General features: G+C 43.8%; 1 protein-coding gene across 1 annotated transcript in view; it reads right to left on the bottom strand.

Annotated features, from left to right (window-relative positions):
- Positions 1-2,185: 2,185 nt before the first annotated feature.
- TTC27 (tetratricopeptide repeat domain 27) overlaps positions 2,186-23,641 on the bottom strand; it is a 1,631,130-nt gene continuing 1,609,674 nt past the window's right edge. Inside the window, exon 20 of the mRNA XM_085612184.1 lies at positions 2,186-2,428. Coding sequence (XP_085468310.1) covers positions 2,306-2,428 — 123 coding nt within the window. The 3' untranslated portion in view covers positions 2,186-2,305. The remainder of the gene's footprint in view (positions 2,429-23,641) is intronic.

Genomic DNA, 23,641 nt, shown 5'->3' with positions numbered 1-23,641 from the left:
CCAAGGCAATAATGTTATAGGGCACGAGTATGATATTTCCCAACAAGAAACGTGTTCCTAATCAAAACAAAGTAGGCTGGGGTAACTGGGTGGAAGGGTAATGATGGGGCCAGGGATACTAGTGTTGAGTAATTTGAAACCAAACCCCAAAAAGAAGCCCAAAGCGACCTTGGCTCTGGGCATCATTTGAGTGAGTCTGCCATACAGGCAAAACTAACGTCCTCATGTCCCATCTGACCTACTATCTTCCAAACCTGGTAAAGATGATCCTGCCCTGTCCCCATGCATTATCTGAGCTTATATTTTCTATGCATGCAAAATCCACAATATGCTTCATCTAAGGTAGTGCAGATATATTCTATGCAATCTGGCTGGTGCTCAATAGGCTCTGGGCACTATATTATGCTGAATATAGTGGAACCGGGCATTGCGAGAGACCTTACACTGGTAGCCGAATGTTCTGCTCCACTCCTTGGCAGACAGTGCATGATGGCCCCTTCTGTAATATGGTCCATGCAGGCTCACATTGTGCGCCACTGCAAACCCAAGTTTGATTTTTCTCATTTGTATTGGGGGGAGGTTCCATTCAAATGAGGGAATGTCTTGTCTCTGCATCAGTACCGGGCTATGGGATTTCTTGAGGGCTAAAAGACAGTTTAAGTATGGTCTGATTCAACTGCATCTAGCTTAGTACTAGACCAAAAGCTTAGATTAAACCAGGAAGCACATAAGACATAAAAAACATAAAAACTGCTGTGTGGCCACTCATTAGTCAGTAAGCGCAGCTCACTGTACAGCAGTATGGGATGGGAATGGGTGGGAAGGTGTTATGATAAAAATGTTTCATTTTTTGTACACTTTTTTAATGAGATAGAAAAGTTAATATTCCCAAAAATTATGACACATTTTCTGTGGGTGCTATAACTGCTTTCTTTGCGAAGGGAGAGCGTTACATACAAGTAAATTATTGTTCATTTTAATAACAAATTAGCAATGAACCTTGACAGCATTCTGTCCCGGTGACAGTGCATTTGTTTGCTTTTATTGAATATATTTATTCTAAATCACATTTCATTGTGTGCATGTCATTGGATTCAACCTAAGTTTGAATCTAACATTACAAGGTCATTTGAATAGTTCATTTTTGAGCTAATTGAAAATAATCTAAAATGTTCATCTATAATGCTAGATATCATCTTTTGTTAGCTTAAGAATTCATCGAACAAACTGTGCCAAAAAACAAAGCTGCTTTGAAATTTAGAACTTAAACGAGAAAGTCTTAAAGTGTATAACAGCTTTCACGATTAATTTTAGAAAGTTTCTTCAACAGTTTCAATTTTAAGCAGTTCCAAAATGTCCAAAAATTCTGCTGAAAATAAACACACAAAAAACCTCTTTGTGAGGATTTGCACCCTCCCTCCAAACCAAGATTCCACATTAGTTTCTAAAGAGTTTCCCACATAATGATGCTTATTTTATTAATTTATTCCAGACACACCATTAATGTTGCAGAGAATGTGTGATAGTCTTTTTTAAACAACAATAGATAGTAATAACTCCCAAAATATCTCTCTGTTGAGAAACACCCTGTAACATCACTTCAATTTGAACAATTCAATAACTAATCGCATGCTGCTCTTGTTTGTGTCATACACTGCCCTGATATAAAGTGTCCTATCATCCCTTGAAAATGGAGTAGATGGTTTACTTTTTATATGATTTTGGAACAAAGAATTTTTGGTTAGTTAATTTTGGCATGATTAATGTCCTTTCAGAGGAATGCATACAATCAAAACCAAACAATACCAGCATATTTTGTCCCACTATTTTTCTTTCCAAGTTCTAGACTTTCCTCTTATGTCTTGATGAAATTGTTGCTTTGTATTCATGTTTTATTGTTAAAAGTTAATGCTTTGCTCTTCTTTAGAAAAGTATGTGCCGCCGTATTAACATTTTAGTTACAATATAATATTGATATACCTAGTTAATAACTGGTATAGCTCTCATATTGAGGCTATGTCCAAAAAGTGCTTCTCTACCTATTTCTGTAACACAAATCTCTTGTTCCCCTCGAAAATCTGATCAAAATTACTTGAAGTACAAAAAAACGAAATTTGCATGTCTATGAATAATTGTTAGGAGCTTACGAGGCATGGACACGAAATCACAGAAAAAGATAAAGTGGTAGAGTATAAAACTAATATTTATTATGAAGAATATTATTTTTTCATGATAAGCGATGTAATCAGTACACGTTTTAAAAAACAAAAACAAATCATGTCCTGGACGTGAGTCCGTCTTCAACTCAAAACTGATTTCTCAGCTGGTTGCTCAGTTCCTGAAGTTCTGTGATCATACTGTCCATTGACCGGACGTCATCAGCCAGCTCTGCAGACACCTCTCCGCTCACCACGTCTGTAAAAAGTTGCTGCAACAGTAAACACAACATTTGATCTTTAACAGCTGAAACTAAGAGCAAGGCTATAACTGATATCTATAGACCATTAACAGTAATGGGGTGACCCAGTATCCATCAGAACCTGGGAAATCTAGTAGTCTGCAGCAACAGTTGGTTCTATGGGGGAGGTTATATTTCTTTAACAAGAGCATTAATTACTCACAAGTAGTCTTCTTGACCTGGCAAATCAATCGTAACTTGGTGTGGACCACATATTATAGGACACCAACACAATAGAGTTTGAAAATACGGTATATTATCAATCATATATCGTAAAGTGATGGACAAAGTAACAGAAAAATCACACAGGAATGTTGAGAGACATATACAATAATAAACAAGGGCAGAAAACATATGTAAGAGTACATAAAAATTGCAGACTTAAACACAGTTGACATATATACAAATACAATGGTTACATTAATGACTCTTTTTGAAGGTATCCCGCAAGTCCTTTTTACATTAGATGTAGAAATAGATTGGCAGATTACGGGAATACCAGATATTATCGTCGATGTTTCGACCCATTATGTGTGTAATTCACAAACATCACCCCGGGTCTTCATCAGGACTGGACCAAGAGAACAACCTGTGGTAATGGTGAGAAGTATCCTCTACTGTTCTTATCTATATCCAACTTTTAATGTGGTGTTGAGGAGTCCACATAGGACCCAATAATACTAGCCTGAGATGCCTTGGAATTATTCTACCACGGATGTGTACTAAATGAGCTCATGAATTAGCTCTTTATTAGACAATGATTTCTCAGAGAACCAAGTTGGATTCTTGGATTGGGAGCGAGTGACTCACCTCTCCTACAACGCTGGAGCAAAAAGAAAAAAAAGGAAAGCTTTCTTTCTTCTCACCATGACCACACTTGACAAGTAGCTATCCTCGTACTTCAAGACCACAAGATAGCACCACTGCTTTTACTTAGTCCTGGTACCCTAACCCTATAAAGAATTATTTAGGTTACCAGAGCCTTTTTTAGTCACCACTCACTCACCACACTCACTTAATTCCCTCACTTGCATTCATCTATATGTCATCTCCAGATCAAAAGATCTCCTATAAAGAAGCCCCCAGGCCCGTCAGGCATTGCAGCGCCGGCCAGACGAGGAGCGGCCAATGATGAAGCATGACACCCTAACAAGTATGTGAGGGCACCAAGATCTTGATAAATAGTGAACCTAGGGAGCTAGGGTGTAGGACCTCGGCTAAATATCTTGCTCCCCTCCTTGGATTTAGAGCTAGTGAAATGTAACCATCCATTGCAGTTTGCCCCGAGAAAATTAAGATGCTAAAAACAATTACATTTCAGTGCTAAATTGTTTACATATGAACAGAGAATAGGCGATCAGCAACCTTGGTTCCAGGTTCTTAGATCCTAGGTAAAGCTGCAAACCAAATAGACACCCCTTGTGTTAGGACAGGAATCTCCCCTGCTCTCATTTCCCAACTGAGAGCATCTCATATCAAGGCTTTTGAACTTTTTTTTCCAGACTCACGCTTATCTAATTTTTGGCACGGAGGCCTAAGACTGTCCCTTGAGTAGGTGCTGGCCTAAAAGTGAAAGCTACTCCCCTTTGTAACAGTGGACTACCATCTTTAGCTGGAGTTACAGTGCTTAATTCGGCAGAAAATAAGTGCTAGGGCTCTCCTCAGGAGGCTTCTGCAGGTTGTACCACACATTGTCCTTGCTCTGCTGCCAATGATAGTAATTACACAATTACTAACCATCACACTCCTACAAGTGTGACAATTCGGACTATTTCAGGCCCTCAAAGCTATAAGAATGCCTTGAGCGGCAGGTAATATTAATTTTTAATGTATATCAAATTAATAAATAACTCTTGTTGTCTTCTCAAAATTAGCCCGACAGCACCACCTTGTTGCAGACTGTCACAAGCGTCGGTGTTGACAATTAAGTGCCGGTGCTGAGCACCGGAAACCGCAGGCTTAAATTAAGCACTGGTACTACAGCAGTGGTAGTGGCATACTGTCTTTTTGTGAAAAATTAGTCGTGACCAGAACTTTTATCTCTGTCAAGGCAGGGAGAGCTACTGACTACCTCCAGTAGATTTCTGCTGCTACAGGCTATCCTGAATCCTAGTGCTAACATTCCCACACAAGAATATTTCAGTGTATTGTGCAATTTTCCCAACACACACAAAGAAGATGTGTAAGTGAACCAGATTAAAGGATGCCTGCGGATTCCATTTGCCTCTTCATGTGCACAAGATGGATGTGAAGCTGTTCTCCCAGACACTGGAAGTTTGTTGCCAACTAGTGGGACAGAAAAGTCCCCTGCATGCCTGAGTGCCCTACTGTATTTGTGTCTGGATCCATAATGCTGACTTTTTTGTCACAGTTTAACAGGGATCATGTATGAGCGCCATGACATAGGCCTGTCTCATGAATTGCAGTCTTGTTGGACTGGGAGAGGCGCCCAAAGTGCTACCCTCATAGGGGTAAATGCAAAAAGAACAATTGATGGACAGAATGCAGAACGATGTCATGCATTCACCCCAGTACAGAGATTTGGGCCTAAATCCATCAATCTTTTTTGCCCCATGCCATTCAAGATTGAACCCAGCCATATGCCAATCATTCTTGACCCTGTGCCTAATGGGAACAGTGCAGCCCGAACTGCCAGGCCAGGTCCTCCCTAGACTGGAAGCAAGCATCCAAGGGCCGGTTTCAGGGTTTCACATCTCATCAGCCAGGACAGCTTGACTCCAGTGGCATGGAGCGCACGGGACCCACGTCTCTCCCACTCGGGGTGACAAATGCAAAAAGAACAATTGATGGACAGAATGCAGAACAATGTAATGCATTCACCCCAGTACAGAGATCTGGGCCTAAATCCATTGTTTATTTGCTCCCCATGCCATTCCAGTTTGAACCCTGTGCCCAATGGGAATAGTCCAGCCCGAAATGCCAGGCCAGGTCCTCCCTGGACTGGAAACAAGCATCCTAGGACCGGTTTCAGGTTTTCACCTCTCATCAGCCAGGATAACTTGACTCCAGTGGCATGGAGAGCACGGGTCCCACGTCTGGGCATACCTGTCCCACTCAGGGTGACAAACGCAAAAAGAACAATTGATGGACAGAATGCAGAACAATGTCATGCATTCACCCCATTACAGAGATCTGGGCCTAAATCCACCGTTTTCTTGCTCCCCATGCCATTCCAGTTTGAAACCAGCCATATGAAACTCAGTCTTGACCATGTGCCCAATGAGAACAGTCCAGCCCGAACTGGCAGGCCAGGACCTCCCTGGACTGGAATCAAGCATCCTAGGAAAGGTTTCAGGGTAGCACCCCTCATCAGCCCGGCTAACTGGAATCCAGTGGCAAAGTGAGCAAGGGACCAACGTCTGGGTATACCCTGCCAACCTTTTGATGCACATATCACTGTGGCTGATATCCAGATGTGATGAACTCTGCTCACTCTTATGAATTCTGTTGTGGGTCAATCAGCTTTGTAGTCATGCCTGCTGCAACAGACATCTTTCATGAGGAAAGAAAACAAGCATTGGCATAGCCAATAGATCTCGCCTTTGGGACCTTATAAGTGTTTAGCCATGCAACAGTTGCATAACTAAATACTTTTAAGGTCCCAAAAGCGAGACCGATTGGCTATGCCAAGCGGCCGTGCGGCCGCGAAGAAAGTGATAGTGATCGTCATCGCGATCAAACATCAAAGCTGCCGTGCGCCGCGAAAGTGAGGCGCGCGCACACATGCACTGTAGCTCTAGGCTGGCCTGGTAGCACTTTTTGGAGCCCTCTCAATAAGTCTCGCCAGACCAGCGCATGCGCTGGGTCAGGCGAGACCTAAAATGGAGAAGAGTTCACTTCAAAAGGAGACCTCGAAAATAAAAAAAACTTCAAGGACCCAGACCCTAAATCACATTTGGTGTCTGAAAAATTACTATAAGAAGGTCATTGGTCATGCAGCCAAACGGGTTGTGTGAGAAGGGGAAGCTCTGCAAGAATTCTTACTGTGATCTTTATTGGGGGGGGGACGTCCTGCTTGTCTCCCTGCTGGGTGAGGGGACATCACCCAGGACACCAAGATCACCTGTCAAAGAGCACCATTGCCGGTCTGCTTACCAAAACCAGTATGCCCTGTGAGGCAGAGGAGAGAGTTGGAGGGAGCGAGGTCCAGTGAAGAGCCCTGCACGAGGACTCCCTGAGCAAGGTGTGAGGCTGTGCACCGATCAGCCCGTAGCTCTTATGCAGTATCGCTGTGCAACTCTTGTATGCCATGAGAGGGCCGCATTGTTCTGCGTTGTATCGGAAGTCGGCAGGAAGCACCAGCACTTGGAGTGTTAAAAGACATTTGAGGAACTGAAGAAAGCCCTATGCACTGCACCAGCACTGAAAGTGCCTGACTACAGTCAGCCTTTCAATGTAAAGATGGATTCCTCTGACAAAGGAGTTGGAGCAGTGTTAGCTCAACTGGAGGACAATGGTAGAGAGCGTATGGTAGCCTTTATTAGAAGGAGATTACTACCCAGAGACTACAACTGGGTGGCTATTGAGAAGGAGTGTTTTATCATAGTGTGGGCACTGCTTAAGTTCTGCCCATATTTGTTTGACACCAAGTTGTGGTGCAAACAGATCATAAGCCACTTGAATGGTTGATGGCTATGAAGAGGGAGAATCCCAAGTTGCTGTGATGGTCTATTTCTCTGCAAGGGTTAGACTTGGTAGTGGAGAACAGAGCCGCATTGAGCCACAGGAATGATGATGGACTTTCCAGACAGTTTTACTGATCTGACCACCCAATTTCTGTAGGTTAGGAATTTGTTTGGGGTGTTCTGATCTGGGAAAGGCATCTTTTTGGATGGAAAAGTCCTCTGCATGGTAAAGATGTGTACCCCTGCCCTGAGTGCCCCACTGTGCTATTGCCTGGATCCCTAATGCTGACTTTTTTGTCATAGGCGAACACGGATCATGGGTGTGCGCCATGATATCAGCTTGTCTCACTGATTGTGGTCTTCTTGGACCAACAGGGGTGGCAAAAGCGCTGCCTTCGCAGTGTTGGAAGGCTACAGCCTTCACCAGGAGTTAAACAACACCTAGTAATATAACTTCAGGTGAATTATTTCTCACTCATACACAACCAAGATCAAAGTAATTCATGAAATGATCAACACAATGCCAAATTAATATATAACCCCAACATAAAACTTCAAAGACTCATAACCTAAATCACATTTGGTGCCTGGAAAAGGACTATAATAAGGGGAGGTTAGATCTGCAATAATGTGTCATCAGCCAAGCTTCCAGATGGGCTGGTCTGCCTGTGACCAGGGATGGGGGCACAGGCCTGCTATTCTCCCTGCAGGATGAAGGGACATCAACCAGGACACCAAGATCACCTTCCTTGGAACCTCGAGCACCATTGCCTGTCTGCTTGACAAGACCAGTATGCCCTGTGAGGGTGAGGAGAGCGTTGGAGGGAGCGAGGTCCAGTGGGGAGCCCTGCACGAGGACTTCATGAGCAAGGTGTGAGGCTGTGTACTAATTGGGCTGTAGCCCATGTGCAGGATTGGTAGTGTGACATTCATATGCCAGGAGAGGGACACATTGTTCTGAGCCATATCAGAAGTGCTGGGCAGAAAGCACCATACCACACTGCTGTGACCCCGTATGCCAGAAGGGGGTCACCACTGAACTCAGTTTGGGCCAGTTGCACAGGACTTGTGACTGCCAAAATCAGCGACTCTGTATGCCAAGGGGGCTGACGCAGGGAGGGGGATCTCATAAGGAGAGTCTGAGCCCGAACCGTGATTACCGAGGCAACCCCATATAGCAGGAGGGGCTGCCGGTTCCACTTTTGCCTAGGATTCGGGTCATCACCTGCCCAGACACTGTGAGCTGCCCCAAGTCCCCGAGGCTCACTAAGGTGCCACCAAGGATGTCGTACCCTATTCAAAGCTCCTGTCAGGAGCTATAGAATCACACTAGCACCCACCCCCCACCTGCTAGAGGGAAGAGCAACGTACCTTTCGTGTCCGCCAAGCAAGAGCAGCTGCAATCACTGGAAACCCACCTGCAGTGCTGCTCGACTGGAAAAGCCTGTGCTGCTGGGTGCTGCTGCGTCCATCGCAGGCAGCCCGACTTTGCAGTGCAGGATCCGGACTTGGGAGCTCCCGACGAGAGGGCAATCGCTGGACCGCAAAACATTGCCATACCGCCGGACCGGGTAACACTGAAACCAGGTCTTTGGGGACCCGGGGAACTTGCTGCTAACAGTTCTGCAGCACCATGGAGAGTTTTGACTAATTCCTAATGAGTCAAAGGGAGAACTCTTGTACAGGCTAATAGTTTGTATACCCTGGATGCAGCCACCAGTGAACGCTCACACTTTTTTGTCTCTGCTATGGGTGCTCCAGCCTCATGACAACTCTGCTGTGAGGAGCATCACTCTAGAGAAAGGGTGAAAGCCTGAGAAGTGAAAACATGGAGTAAATATCACCTGTCTGCTGTACTGGAGTAAAAGCGGAATCTATTGATCCACTCATTTTTTCAGTTCCAAGTTCTCTCTAACCAAGGAGTGGTGCATCGCAGAGTACCTATAGGACTGCTGTGCAACCAAGACTGGTGTCCACCTGACAGAGAGCTCTCTAGAGATGAGGGGACATTGCCTGGAGTCTGATTTTAATGAAGGGTTGTCTCCTTGTCCTGAAGCATCTAGAAAAGCCCTGCCTGAGAGAAGAGGGAAGGAGTAAGCCACCCTATCAGAGGAGCCGATTACCACCATGGATCAGAAGCTGTTGACTCCATAGCTGACGATCCATCCATCCGAGTCCCCTGTGGGTGAACAGTGTGCTCCTGTATTGGAGTCAGTCACCCTTGCTGAAACGAAGGGTACATGGCTTGTCTGATGTGTTCCTGAGAAGATCACACAGTCAAATAGACTGTTAATAAGTCTGTGGCACTTGCCTGTACCTAACAGACTATAACAAAGACTGTGGTACTTTACTGACAGTGTGCTGAAACAGACTCTGAAGCAGGTAGCCCTGAATGTGGCTGCCAGAGTAGTTGACCCGAAGTGCGCCGATTGGACTGTGATGCCATTTCTGAACCTGTAAAGCATTTTGAGGTGGCCAAACTGCTGCCAGCCAAACTCATGGTCCGAAGCAGACTGCATCGCCGCCTGGACCCCAGGATCTACCTGCAGAACTGCTGACTTGCCAGCCAACCAACACATCACTTCCCACCAAATCACTGCCTTCCGGCTAAAGGCCTACCCTCTGAAGACAGCTTGTGATCCTGACTGCAAGTTCCTCCACAACTCACTGCACAACAAGCATCGGCTCATGAGATGGGAGCTGAGGGCCACTGCACCTGTGAGAACTGCATCTTCCCTAAGTGGAGTGGAGGAAGGACACAGACTGATGTGTACTGAGGCCTTGTCAAGGCCTCCCATAAGGCATGGGGGTGCATTGCACCTGTGCCTGAGACCTACACCAGACTTACTTAATCCTTAAAAGAGGGGGAGGGTGAGCAATGGTGATACATTTGCCCTAGGTCCAGTGGCACTGCGCTGGAGACTCACAGTACCTGTATATTGTAGTTTGTAGCATTGCCTTTCAAAGTCCATTAAAGAACTTTCTTTTCATAAAAGCCAGTTACTGTGAATGGTCCTCATAACTACCAGTGAGAGTAAGACCTAAAGGATCTGTATTTTGCACAGTTTGAAAAGCTGTAGTAGGATGAACACCAGGACATCTGAGGCAAACGTCTTCCGCCTCCATGAATGAAGCCCAGAAGCCCCCGCTTGCCCTGTGGCCCATCAAACAGGATCTACCATCTACCTTGAATTTTGTGATATTGCTGGTCTTGGGTCAGGCTATGATGAGCAACAAATCAAAAATAACCAACGTTAATAATATTTAAGTGAGGGCATTTTTACCTTCACATTAGTACCTTACCTTGGAATGGGACGCACCAAACCCCCCTGACAACCGCACTGTCAATGCACAGTGCAGACCTATTTTGGAGTTGGGGGGTCCTACGCTAGTGATGAAGACCAACTGACTGCTCTGCAGTGGCCCTAGGCTGCAACTTCAATGATTTCCAGAAAGCCACACACAGCAGCTTTTTTTAGCCCATGAGGACAACGAGGAAGCTATCATGCTGGTTCCTTGACTGCTAGGTTACAGGCCTGAGTGCACCAAGCCGCTCATGCCTTGCTTGAATAGGGTTGGAACTGCAAGCACCTGCTTCCACAAGCTTGCAGGCACTAGGCACAGCCAGAATCACTATAAGTTCCAGTCACCATAGTAGGCCAGGGGTCCGCCACACCAGCCATTTCCCTTCCAGAGTGAAAAAGCTATGCATATGCTTGCGGAGAGTGATGGGAGCTGGGCTCTGGCTGCAGGGGAGAACTCCCTGGCCCACAGGGAAAGGGAAAGCTAGGGAACCAGCATGTTGCACTTGATACCCTGGTTCTGGACAAAACAAGAGTATTGTCAGGTATGTTCAACATTATTTATTTACATAAATCATGCTATGTAGGGAGTGCTGAGATCTTAAATTGCTCCAAAGAACATGGGAAAGCACAGGACCTGCAGGGCAGGCTACTCCATTTTAGTTCCTGGCTGACTGTTATCTTGAGCCATGGGAAGATTTCAAGTAGGCCTCGTTTCATGAGAGTAACTTCAGTGGTTACAGAAAGAGGACATATGCTGGGCCTCACTTGGTTCACTTGGGCAAACAGTATAAGTATCACAACGCTGACAATTCACAGCAGGGGGTACACACGGTCTCCGTACCTATAACCGCTAATGTATGGAGCTTTCCTTTCTCTTCAGTGGTTAGGTGAGCGGATCAAAAAGTTGATCTGAGGACATTTATTAGCCCCCTGATGGCTCTGGAGCTTATTGCGGAAGGTTAGAGTACAAAGAAAACATACTGCTGTGTAGAGGCCAAACTACTTGGCAAGCTTTTGTCCTCCTGTTTGACCAAAGTGATTTGAATCTTAGTCCATAACAATCAAAATGGATTTTCCCTTAACCAAGGATCCAGACATTGTCTGCACCAAGTCCAGTTGTCACTGGCAACAGCCATGGCTCTTTCCCCCACAGCAACCATAGCCCTGAATCGATTTTGAAAAGGTATTTGACACGATACATTGGACATTCCTAATACAGGTGCTCTGAATAATGAATATAGATACCTGCTTCTCGGCCTATGTGACAGCCCAGCATGCTGCCTCCAAGGCACTGATTAGAATTAACGGGTTATCAGATCCCTTTTCATGAGGCAGGGCTGTCCTCTCTCTCTTCTCCTCTTCGATCTAGCCATTGAGTCCTTAGTAGAATGGATACAACCAGAAGCTCAGATGGTGGATTTTGCTGGTCTGATGGGGCATAAGACAGAAAATCCCTACATGAAGAAGATATTCTGGTCTATCTACAACAACCAGATAACCCACTGCCACGGCAGAGGCAGATGCTGCAGGTGTACGGGGATGTCTACGCTCTGACACTAAATTGACATAATTTGACTGACGTGAAAGCAGGAGGAAAGAAACTGGACCATCCCCTCTGCGCAACCTCCAGACATCAGAGGATCATTTTAGGTATTCTGGGGACCTGGTGCCAAAAGAAGTTCTGGGATCTTAATAATGTGCCGGTGGTTCAGTACTGTCGCAGAGACATGGTCCTACTTGCCTTTTTCTGCAATGGGATGGATACTGCTATATTAAATTATTGCATTACCGCATTTTCTCTCTGTCTTTCTGCACTACCCCTTCACACTCCAGCCAACCTTTTTACCTGACTTACAGAATAGGGCGAGTAGATATTTATGGGTGGGCAAACTCCCAAGACCCTCCTACTCCAAAAGCACCATGACAGCGTGTGACGGAGGACTGGGCATTCCCGCCTCACGCTTATACTATTAGGTTGTGTACATGCTCACTTTCGAAGATTTGCTGTTTGGAGAAAGAAGCGATCCAACACTACACCTAGAAACTGGATTCTTAGAGTGTCACAGTACCCTGCACTTACTATACGGAAGTCCTACCACTTATTTTCTCTTGCAAATAATCCGACTTCCTCTGCTATACCGGACATATCAAACATATTAAATCAGTAGATAAGCTGACAAACCTGACCCGCCTGTGGTGTAGGACACTGTTGTCTCACATATCACGATTGTCGCCTGCTCTCCGCTAATACCATGCCTGTTGCATACAACCCGGTTTTTCCCTCACTGCACACAGCCGGGATGGTTAAACGCGCGACGGGTCTGGGGCTGGTCACATTGTCGGACCTCTACCCTGATGGCAACTTCTTTTCTCTTCCAGAAGAGTCCGGCCCCATGGACACGCTGCTTTATTACCAACTCAGGGTGTCCTGCCAGGAGCTGCATTCCACTTTCCCTCAGCCCCCTCCTTCGATGGTTTCCCTCGACCTGGCTTACACGTCCTTCTCCCCCCGCAAATTGGTCTCCAGACTTTATGTGACCACATTGGTGGCATCACCAATATCTGCTGATCGTGATCGCGTTGCCTGGAGCGAGGATCTAGGGACGGACCTTTCTCAGGAGGATTGGATGTACTGTTGTAAGCAGACCAAACATCTGTCTCCCAACTACTGCCTGCACCTCATACATTTTAAATATTTACACAGATTGTATCGCTCCCCTGCTCAGCTGTATATAATGGGCCTCGCTCCCAGCGATAGATGTCCCCAGTGCTCAGCTCCCGCGGCGGACTTTTCTCATCTTGCTTGGTTGTGCCCCGGGGTTTCTACGTATTGGCGTGATGTGTGCACCACCATTACCGAGATTACTTCCACATCTGTTTCGCCTGACCAATTGGACTGCCTGTTAGGCCTTGTAAAACATTGTCCTGATGCTTCCCGTCGGCTCACCGCTATGCTGCTTGTTCTCGCACGTTGCAGACTTTCCATGCATTGGGGTTGGAGGCCCGCACCCAGGGTCAGCGCTTGGCTAGAAGATGCTGCGCATTGTCAGATGCTCCTGTCCGAATTTTGGGAGTTGACACCGGCAACTGGCCGGCCTCTTGATATCTGAGGTCCTCTTGTTTCATACCTCCTCCGCCGGAGCACGTCTCCCTCTGCGGCCTCTCTCGCGCTCCCTGCCGACTGATCGCCTGCGGCGGCTGCCGGTGCTGGAACATAGAGTAGTGCTAATCTCTCTCTGCACACTGCTGGTTCTCCACAGCCTCCTCCGCCGGTACACTGCCTGCGCCCAGCTCTCTTCCATGCCCTTTCCGGCTCCATCTCCCATTACCCCCAACCGGATTCAGCTGTAGGCTACTAATGTACAAGTGTCTTTACAATATATGTAAGAGTTGTGGATTTTCTTCCTCTCATTGTCCTTTGACGAAACTTTGCTTTCTTACTATGTAACCTGATGTGCAAATTTCAATAAAGGTCTTTAAAAACTTTTTTTTTAAACAAAAGCATATCACGATTGTCAGGGTTTAAATTCTGGAATCTCATCAGGATATCTCATTTGAGAGATGTGTGGGAAGATGACTAAATTAAATCAAACAAGCAACTGGCTATGGTCTTTGACCTACACAGTTCCCAATTCTTTAGTATCTCCAACTCCGCCATACTCTTTCAGCACATAATAACATACTTTAGTTTTCTGAATTTAAACCCTGGGAGGCAACATTAGTGCTGGGGCCACTAAATGCAAGTTATTTCCAGGTGGTATAGATCCCTGCTACTTTGTTCCCGAGGCCTGTTAGGTAAGACGAGGACATCACTGGAACAAGACGTTGGCGAACTAGATGATAAGGATTGGCAAGACGGAGTCTGGTCATCCACTTGAATCACAGAGCAAATCCAGTTAAATTATGTACATAGCGTATACTACAGCCTGGAACAGTCTAGAGGATGGGCAAGGTCAGACACTCTGAATGTACACAGTGCAGGGATCCTGGGCTACATTCCACTATATGGTATGAGATTGCCCACAAACCTAATTATATTGGCGGCATACTTGCAACCTAATGGCAGAGATCATACATACTTCCAGGATCCTCAATCTTAAGGTTGACCGTCTGGATAGTATGGACCATGTCCAAAATGACTCGTGCAGGGGTAGAATTTCTGATAGCCAAGTGGTATATTGCACACCTCTGGCACCAGGCAGAACCCCCTCCCTCATTTGGTGGATGGCAAAGCAGAATGGACTAAAGTGCAAATGCAAAACCAATGGTATATAAGTGGAAAGGCTGTGAAAGGAAATACAATAAAACCTTGGGTCCATGGACCTCTTATTGTGACATAATCTAACTCCATCTAGAGGCCACTTGGTCGACTGCGCATTTTATCAAAATATATATATATGAGAAATAAAAGATCTAACTACCGTCCCGGCCCTTTTTGTTCCCAGTCATTTGTCTCGCGGTTCTCTGTTGCAAATAAAATCAATAAAATGTGATATAAAAAAAACTGAACCTTACTGCTGGGTTTTTCCACCCAATGTCAAGTTACTTACTGCACAGTCTAGTACCCAATGGAATGTGCCTGGTAAGAGACATAAGTACAGTATTCCGTCTCAGACACATAATTTGGAATGGCCACTTTGTTCAAACTTGTATGTTTTGAATAGGTGGTCTCCACTGTAGTAGTTGGAGCTTAGCAGGTTCCGAATGGGTTACCTTTCCTATGAGCCTACTTATTAAGACACTAACAGCTTTATCTGCCTGGAGTACTAATTTCTTTGGGAGAATGTCAGTACATTTTGGGGCAAAGTAATAGGTGGCAATGGTGGCATGTAGAAGTACTGGACGTTTGGTTTACAATTAGTGGTACCCTGCCATTGCTAAGAAATGCAATTAGTGTGGGTATAGGGCAAGGAAAGGAGTCAGATTTATGTGTAGAAAAGAGAATGGACGAGCATTACTTTGTGAGGCAGAAAAGAGAAAGATACTTTGGACATGAGTATTTTTAGTTTTCCTTTGCTCTTCATTGATGTGATGTTATTAATTTTGGATGGGACAAAGTTCTACATCAAACCTGATTTCAAGACGGATTACTCCAGACACACTCGCATACGTTTTTACAATGGTGGGAATATAACAATTCACAGAGTTGGCATTTAGGTTGGAATCTACCTCCCAGATTTTCCACCATATTTTGATTGATTGTTTAGGGTGTGATGGAGCAGGTAAAACAAAATTTTGTATACCTCCTCTAATTTGCAAGGAATTAATTACGTAATCATACTAAAATTTAATTTACATAATATGTTTGAAGTGGAAGTGTTACTAATCAACCTTTACACCTTGATCAACATAAATACATGTGGGACTAAATTGCTAATTGCATGGCAAAATTAATTAATTAACATGGGTATGCAAATTAACCCTAAATTGGTTAAAATAGTAAAATTGCATGGTTTATATTGCTTTGTGATTGTATTGTGGCTTAAAGCATCGTGTGGTAAGTATTATCGCTTTGAATGCTGCTGCAACTAGGAAAATACCAATATTTATTGGGATTAGTGTGGGTTTGAACATTAAAACCTTCATTTCTATATTTTAATTGCTGTTATGTCTATTTTTGCTTAAGTCAACATTCGGGCTTACTAGGCCGCAGTACCCAAGATGGCGTTCTCTGAAGCAGGTGCCACCATGTAAGCGCGATGATTTCTGCGCATGCCCAAACGGCTCTTGAGATCATGTGGTGACCTGAACTCCTGACATTGTGTTCCCTGCCAAGGCCAAAAATGTTGGGGACTTGACCGCAAGCCAATAGTTGATCCGTGTGGGAACAACAGAAAAGACAAAGGATGAACCTGTCAATAGGACCCTTTTACCTTGAAAGGATACATTTGCCGTTCCCGCCTGAGAAAACAGGGAAAAACTTTCAATTTATGACCTTTTGTGTCAAGTCACCATGGAGAACCAGTTTGCATGGGGAAAATGAAATGAACTATCGATAACCCCGAACTGTCCAATCAGAACATTTGGTCTGCCCCTAAAGTTGCCATGTCTTGTATGAGGTAAGGGGGAAAAAGGGTATAAAGATCTCCTCATCAGTCATTATTGTGTAGTGGGTGGTTGCGCTGGAGTTGCAGTTGCGGTAGCGTTTGCCTTTAGGTTAATTTCTTTAAGAAGGAGTTCTTGTTGGATGGTTGTTCTTTCTTTCAAAATTCTAAACTTTATTCTATGTTGTCAGTCTGGGTGTGGGATTGATCCGTACTCTGGATTGATGTATGAACTTTGCTGAATTTCTGAACTTTATCACGCCGTATCCTGTATTTTGTAAGACGGTTTGATCCTTTGACGAGGGTCAGATTGCCTGTTCGAGCGAGTCTTCACCTGAGAAATGCAGATAACTCCTTATTTGATCTGAAGCTTTCGTCATCTATTTATGGGTAAATTATCTACTGCATTGTTCCTAAATCTATGTCTTAGAGTATTTTCTAAATGTTTCATTTTTCGTTAATAAATCTAAAAATTAATTAATGAGCTGTAGTCAGTAAATGCAAGAATTAAAGAGTTCAATCAATGTTTAGATAAACTAAAATTTTCAAATAATAAGAAGCTAGTTTGTGGTTTTTAAACTTAATTACTGAAAATATCAAATGTTTTCTAGGCTTTATTTGTGTTTTAGCTGGTTCTAACTCACCATCAACCAGTCCAACTAGTTGGTCTATCGACATCAACCAAACAGTGGAGGGCCTTGATGTTAAAGTCAGGATTTTGGAAAATTGTATAAAATGTGTACATAAAGTAGAAAGGAGTTAATCCTGATAGGTAGTAAGGTACCCACTTGTCCAGCAGCCTTTCTCCTGTATACAGATTCGGGTGAGTTCGTGTGAATGTGATGTGTGTTAGTGTTATGGGCCCCACCATGAATGAATGAATAAATGAGCCTTGTGAACAAGAATCTGTGACATAAGGAGAATATGTAAATTTTATCCTTCACGCTGGATCAATATTTCTTGGTAGCAAAATGATGGTTTCTATTGTATTGGTGATTATTGATTTTATGTTGAGTATTGTTTATGTTAAGTGTAGTTGGAAAATGTGAAGCTTCCGGGAAGTAGGGAGTGGATTTGTGTGGCAAGAGAAGTCACATGTAATTGAACATTGTCTGATTTCAAGAATTGTGATAACACCGAATTGTGTTATGTTAGGGAAATCTCTGTACGAATGTGTGTGAGTGACATAGCAATAGGTTACCTTGTGAAACTCTGGCCTTAATTCTCAGGAGCATTGTAGTCTCCACATATGTGTTGTTCCCAGAGAAACGGGTTTACCTTTTGCTTGTTAGAAGGATAAGGTAGAGGGAAGTGCTACTTTTTCGGTGAAACTGAAAATTCTGTGGTAAGATAGAGGTAAGCGCTGCCTACTGGAAAGACAGAATTCTTGTGTATATGGACAAAGCTATCTCTTTGGTTTAGCAAAACAGGCAATGGAGATGTGTTTATGTTGTTACTAACAGATTCAAATAAAGAAAACCTTAAAGAAAAGTTTGCCAATAAATTTTGTAAAGGAGGGGTCAGCAGGAGTAGTAGGAAGGGCTGACGTCAGAAAGACCGCACTGGGATTGGTCAGCTGCGGAAAGACGAAGCTTTCACTAATTGGTGCGTTAGTGTGAGACGCGCTAGAATTGGTGGATTAAAAGAGTGATGTAGACGATCCGGATTGGTGCGTTAGTGTGAGTCGCACTAGGATTGGTCAGAAAACAGAGAAGTTGTGAAAAGGTGAATTGCAGAGCTTCATTGATTAAGTGTTTGAAAATTAAAACAAGATGTATTACGATCCACCTGAAAAGGAGAAGAAGTCTTGGTTTGGGAAAATCAAAGCCCTGTTTAAGAAAGATAAGCCGATTGTAACTAGAGAAGGACAGATACTTCCTCCACCGAAAACGCCTGCATCCTTTATGGTGGCAAAATATGTTTATCATACATGAATTTGGTTGGAAAATTGGGTAAAATTTACCAAAGATGATGGAGTGTTAGCGTTTCCGGAGAATGGTTCATTTAGTCTAGCTGTACTACGAAACTTGAGAGACCGAATGATGAGATTGGAACCAAAACCCAGACCTCCCAATTTGAGGCTTTGACTGAATGGGAAGAAGAGATGTATGAACGAGAAAGACATCGTCGTGGAGGAGGTATAATTATATGTTTGGTAGACATTGTGGTCAAGAAAGCCATAATGATAGAATGAGAAGATGGCGAAATGCGAGCATGACTGAAGGTATGTTTCCTTTGAGAAGTGCTGGAGACACGAGTGGTAGAAAATGTACAGAAAAAAGAAATAATACAGAGTCAGAAGGTAACAGATATGGAGTGAGTGAATCTGAGGATGAAGTGCTGGAGGACTTATTCTATAAAAAAACACCTCCATATCAGCAGGATTCTGCGATGGCGATACCAAGTGCACCACCAAAGGAGACTGTAACAAATAAATGTTTTGAACAAATGCCGAATAATTTTGGGAAAAATTATCAATTTAATGATTCAGAAATGTCACAGACAGTAAAAACTGAAAATGAAAAGTCTGCTGAATTAGCTAGGACAACATTGGAATTAACTGAGAAGATTAGAGAATTAACAAAGAATATGGAAGCAGTGACTGTGCCTGTAACTATAGGACCAGTGATACCAGTTTTTGACAAACAAAAACATAATGAGTATTGTTTGACAGTCCTGTATAATTGTGGTATGCAAAAGGAGAAAGAAAAGAGTAGTTCAGGGGAAAATGAGTGGACGGTTACTGCAGGAATATCAGGATTAAGTACACTTAAAAATGTAACTGTAAATCAAAGTCCAGCAAGTGAGACACCTATGGCAACAGAATCAGCAACAGAAACCCCAGAGAAAAGGATAGATGAAATGAAAAAAGCGGCAACCCCTGTAGGACCAACATCTGAAGAATTAAGTGATTGGTTAAAAAGTTTACAGAAAAAGGATACGGAACCACAACCTTCAGATGTGGCAAAATTAAAAGTGACTTTAGAAGAATTAATTGTAGGAACTATTCCAAATGAAAAATCAAAAGCATATCAAGATGAAGAATTAATTTTTTCATGTAAAAGCATAACTTGGAGAGCAAGAACTTTGCATGAAAAGCTAGAAGAGACAGCGAGTGAAATGGGAATAGATTTCGAAAAAATAAGGTCATTGCAGAAGCCATACAGATGAGATTTTACTGAGAAAGACATTGAAAACTTGAATACGGCAGAAAGGTTAACCCAAATTAAAGAATTAATTGCATTATTAAGAAAATGGGGTGATGTGGATCGATGGAAAAGTAGATGGTTTAGAAGAAGAGAGGAAACTACAGACAATGCCTCTTTAGCTTTTCCAGTGAGAGAAAAAGAGCCTGTGGTAAAAGAACGTCCCATGAGAGAAATTCCTGGAGGAGGATATGTACATGTTCCATGGACTAGACAGGATATTTTGTCATTTTCAAATGATTTTCCGAGGTTGAGAGAAAAACCAGTTGAATGGTATAGACAGGTATATAGGTTTGTCAAACTTTCAAAAGTATTGTGGACAGATCTGAATGGTATTTTTGACATAATTGTACCTGCAGAATTATGGACAGAATGTAAAATTACTATAGACTGGCCAACTCAGAGTATCCTAGGGATTCTAACACAGGATCCCCAGATCCAGAAGTAATGAAAAAATATGGTCAGGTAATGACGTTTTTGAAAAATAAAGTACCTCCAAAAGAAACTGATTGGGTAAAAATTGACAGAACTCACCAAGAGGCAAAAGAATCAGTGCATGCATATTACGAAAGGTTACTGTTAGCTTTTCAGCAATACAGTGGAGATGAGAAACTAAGTGAAAAGGATTTGAGTCCTTTTGTTTACAGATTTTTTTGAGGTCTGAAGATAGCACAATGATAAAAACAACATACCGTAGACTGGCAGAATAAAAAGATAGATGAGGTGTTGCGTCATGCAAAATATTTTAGTGATGAAATTGAAGCCAAACAACGTAAATTGAAGGAAAAGGCAATGTGGGCACAGGTTAAAGTAGCGGAGCGTAAAGAAGCCCAGTTAATTGAACAGCGCAGACCTGCTCGCATTGAACATTTTCAGTGGAGGCAAAAAAATCCACCAGAGGAGTGCCCGACTGGGCTAAGATGTTCTGGACTACCTCCGGAAGAAGATACCACTTGTGGTCAACACTTGTGGTCAACAAGGTAATGCCAGCCCAGGATGTCATGAGTGATGTCACTGACCATGTCATGAGTGATGTAATATGTGACGTCATCAGCAGTGCATTGCGGGTGCGCGAGTTATAGTTAGCTGAACTAACCATAACGGGGGAATTTCAATGGTTTTGTACAAGTGAAAAGTCCAGCTAACTATAACACCCCTGAAACCAATGGTTTTTTCAGTGAATTTCTGAGTTTTTTTAAATGCTAATTCCTAACTATAACGTGCCTGAAACCTATGTTTTTTTCGGTGAATTTCAAAGGTTTTTTAAATGCTCATTTCTAACTATGCCTACAGAGATAGGACATGTGAAGAAAGAAGCAACAGAAGTCCTCAAAGACGAAGAAAAGTGCAGGAAGAAGGATAACGTGCAGAAAGAACAAAAAGAAGAGCAGAAAGAAGCCTTGTTGCAAAATCATCCTGTACCCTCAACTTTTTCAGACGGATACTGGTGGTAACTGAGTCTGACTAACCAGTCCTTTAGCCAGTGCTATGTTAAAAGACACTTAGAATACAGTGAAAACACCTACATACACTAGGGAACATTATGCGTTGGGGTCCCCCTGTGATTAGCATGACCTCCTCTGTAAGCCCCTAGTATATAATAGGGCAGGGGGATTAAAACTACCTCTTAAAACAGGCCACAGGGCGTTTTTGCACACGTTAACTCAGGCCCCGTACCCTCCCTTCACCACTGTGTAAACACGCCCTGTGTCCGTTTTTAGTTGGGAGATTAAGTTCATTTGAATCCTGAGGGTCCCTAGGGTCCAACTAGCCCACTAGGTAACTCCAGTAAGTGCCACAGAGCTGCGTTGCAGAGAGGTGTAAAAAGTGGCACGGCCTGGACCACCTCTCTGCAATGCAGCTCAGTGGCGCTTACTGGAAGCACTTGGTGGGCTAGTTAGCCCCCAGGGGCCCTCAGTATTGAAGGGAAATTATGTCCCCAATTTAAAACGTGCCATAGTGCGTGTTTGCACACGTCACCTCAGGCCCCATCCCCTCCCTTCACCACTGTGTAAACACACCCTGTGGCTGTTCCAAGTTGAGAGATTAAGTCCCCTTGAATCCTAAGGGTCCCTAGGGTCAAACTAGACCACTAAGTACCTCTAGTAAGCGCCACAGAGCTGCGTTGCAGAGAGGTGTAAAAAGGGGCTTGGCCTCACAACACCTGTCTGCAGCGCAGCTCCCTGGCGTATACTGGAGATGCCTGTTGGGGTAGTTGGCCCTCAGGGACCCTCAGTATTGAAGATGAATTAATTCCCCAAATTACAATTGGCAAAGGGGTTGTGTTTGCAGAGTGCTGCAAGGAGGGGGCGTGGCCTCCGGCACGATGCCAGTCTTTTATTTATTTTAATTTTTTAAGAAGGGGGGCTGTGTGGTTCCCCTTCTTATTCTAATTTATTGGCCCTGGTGACCCCATCCCCCAGGGCCTGTCTCCTAATTATATTTTTTGACCCCAATCCCCAGGGCCGGCCACTGTTTTTTATTATTTTTAAAAAATATATATTTATAGACACACCTAGGACATGCTGGACAAACCGTACGTACCTATCACCATGACGATTTGCGTGATATTCATTAAAAGGCGACTATGCATACAATGAATCCATGTGGAATGTATTTACACCACTAGTGAAGCTCTGACATGCCTGATGCCCTACCGTGCCTAATCCCGATAGACACCCTTGTCGTTTATTTATACAAACATGGGTAGCTATTGACGGGCACATTTAATACACATGCACACCAAGCCATTCAAAGGGGATTCGACAAAAATTTGACCAAAACTATGCAAGAAACCCCCCTCACGGTTAATAAAACACACATCCACTGCCGGATGTGTAATACTTTTTATTTTACTCTCTGGAAAGGGGACGAACATCACTTGAGAGTCACAGCGCGCTCCTGGCAGAGCCCAATGCTGTGTTACACCCACCATTGCCTGCTGAGTGCCACACACCTCTGTGTTGTATTCCACTAGCTAGTGCATATGCTATGACACTCTCTAGCCCATGTGCACTGCAACACCACCCCGTGAATATGTCATGCCACACTTGTCTTCGCACGGGTTATATTGCCCCATCTATCGTGCCTTCCTCGATGCCTATGTTATAACGCACAGTGCTATGCCATACATATTACAATCTGGGATCCATATCTTTGTCACAGTGCATATGCAACGTTACACTCCCCAGCACATATTTTATATTACAACTTTAGAGACTAGTTAGGTTACACAACACTGCCCTGTGCATATTACACTCCAAGGCGCATATCGCATAGCACGCGCTAGTGCCTGTGCTATCTCGCGCTCTCCAATGAATCTGTAATTGCGCACAATGTATTGCATATTATATTTCACGCCCGGTTCATCTTATATCACACTTTTTGGTGCATAGTTTATACCATACACTATATCTAGTTTTCATTTTCTATCGTGCTCTCAGGACTATGTTCTATATAACACTGTGTTCACCTACCCTTTTCACAGGCATTACATTTTGCGATAGGGGGTGGAGGGTCAGGGGGTGTTTCTGCCAAGTGAGCCCGGAGTCACAGTCACAAACGTCCTCTTCTTCCTGAATAAAAGTGAGATTATGCTGCATACTTGTTCATATTTTAAGTAGTTCGCACAGACACACGTTTTAAAAACAATAAAGTTCCTAATACCCGCCTTCTCTGAACAGTTAGCTTGCTGCCCCATATTCCTCCTCCCTATCTTCTGTTGTGTGGATCAATGGACTAGCCTCATCCCTCCTGCCATGCATGGTCTGATGTGCTGCCACTGCCCTCAATTTAGTATGATGTACCAGTCCACTCCTCCTGCCCTCCATTGCCCAATTCTATGCCCGCCATTGACCTCCTGCTTAAACTCTGTGCTTAGCTTGCTGCCCCTATTCTCCTTCCCCCTGCCCTCCGATGTCTTTGTGCATGCCCCTGCTCCATCCTTTTTGCCCACCATGTTCCATGGACCTGCCACTCCTAT

Source organism: Triturus cristatus, chromosome 6 (assembly GCF_964204655.1).
Source record: "Triturus cristatus chromosome 6, aTriCri1.1, whole genome shotgun sequence".
Lineage (NCBI taxonomy): Eukaryota > Metazoa > Chordata > Amphibia > Caudata > Salamandridae > Triturus > Triturus cristatus.
The sequence above is the reverse complement of the archived record's forward strand: the minus strand, read 5'-3'. Positions and strand labels throughout refer to the sequence as shown.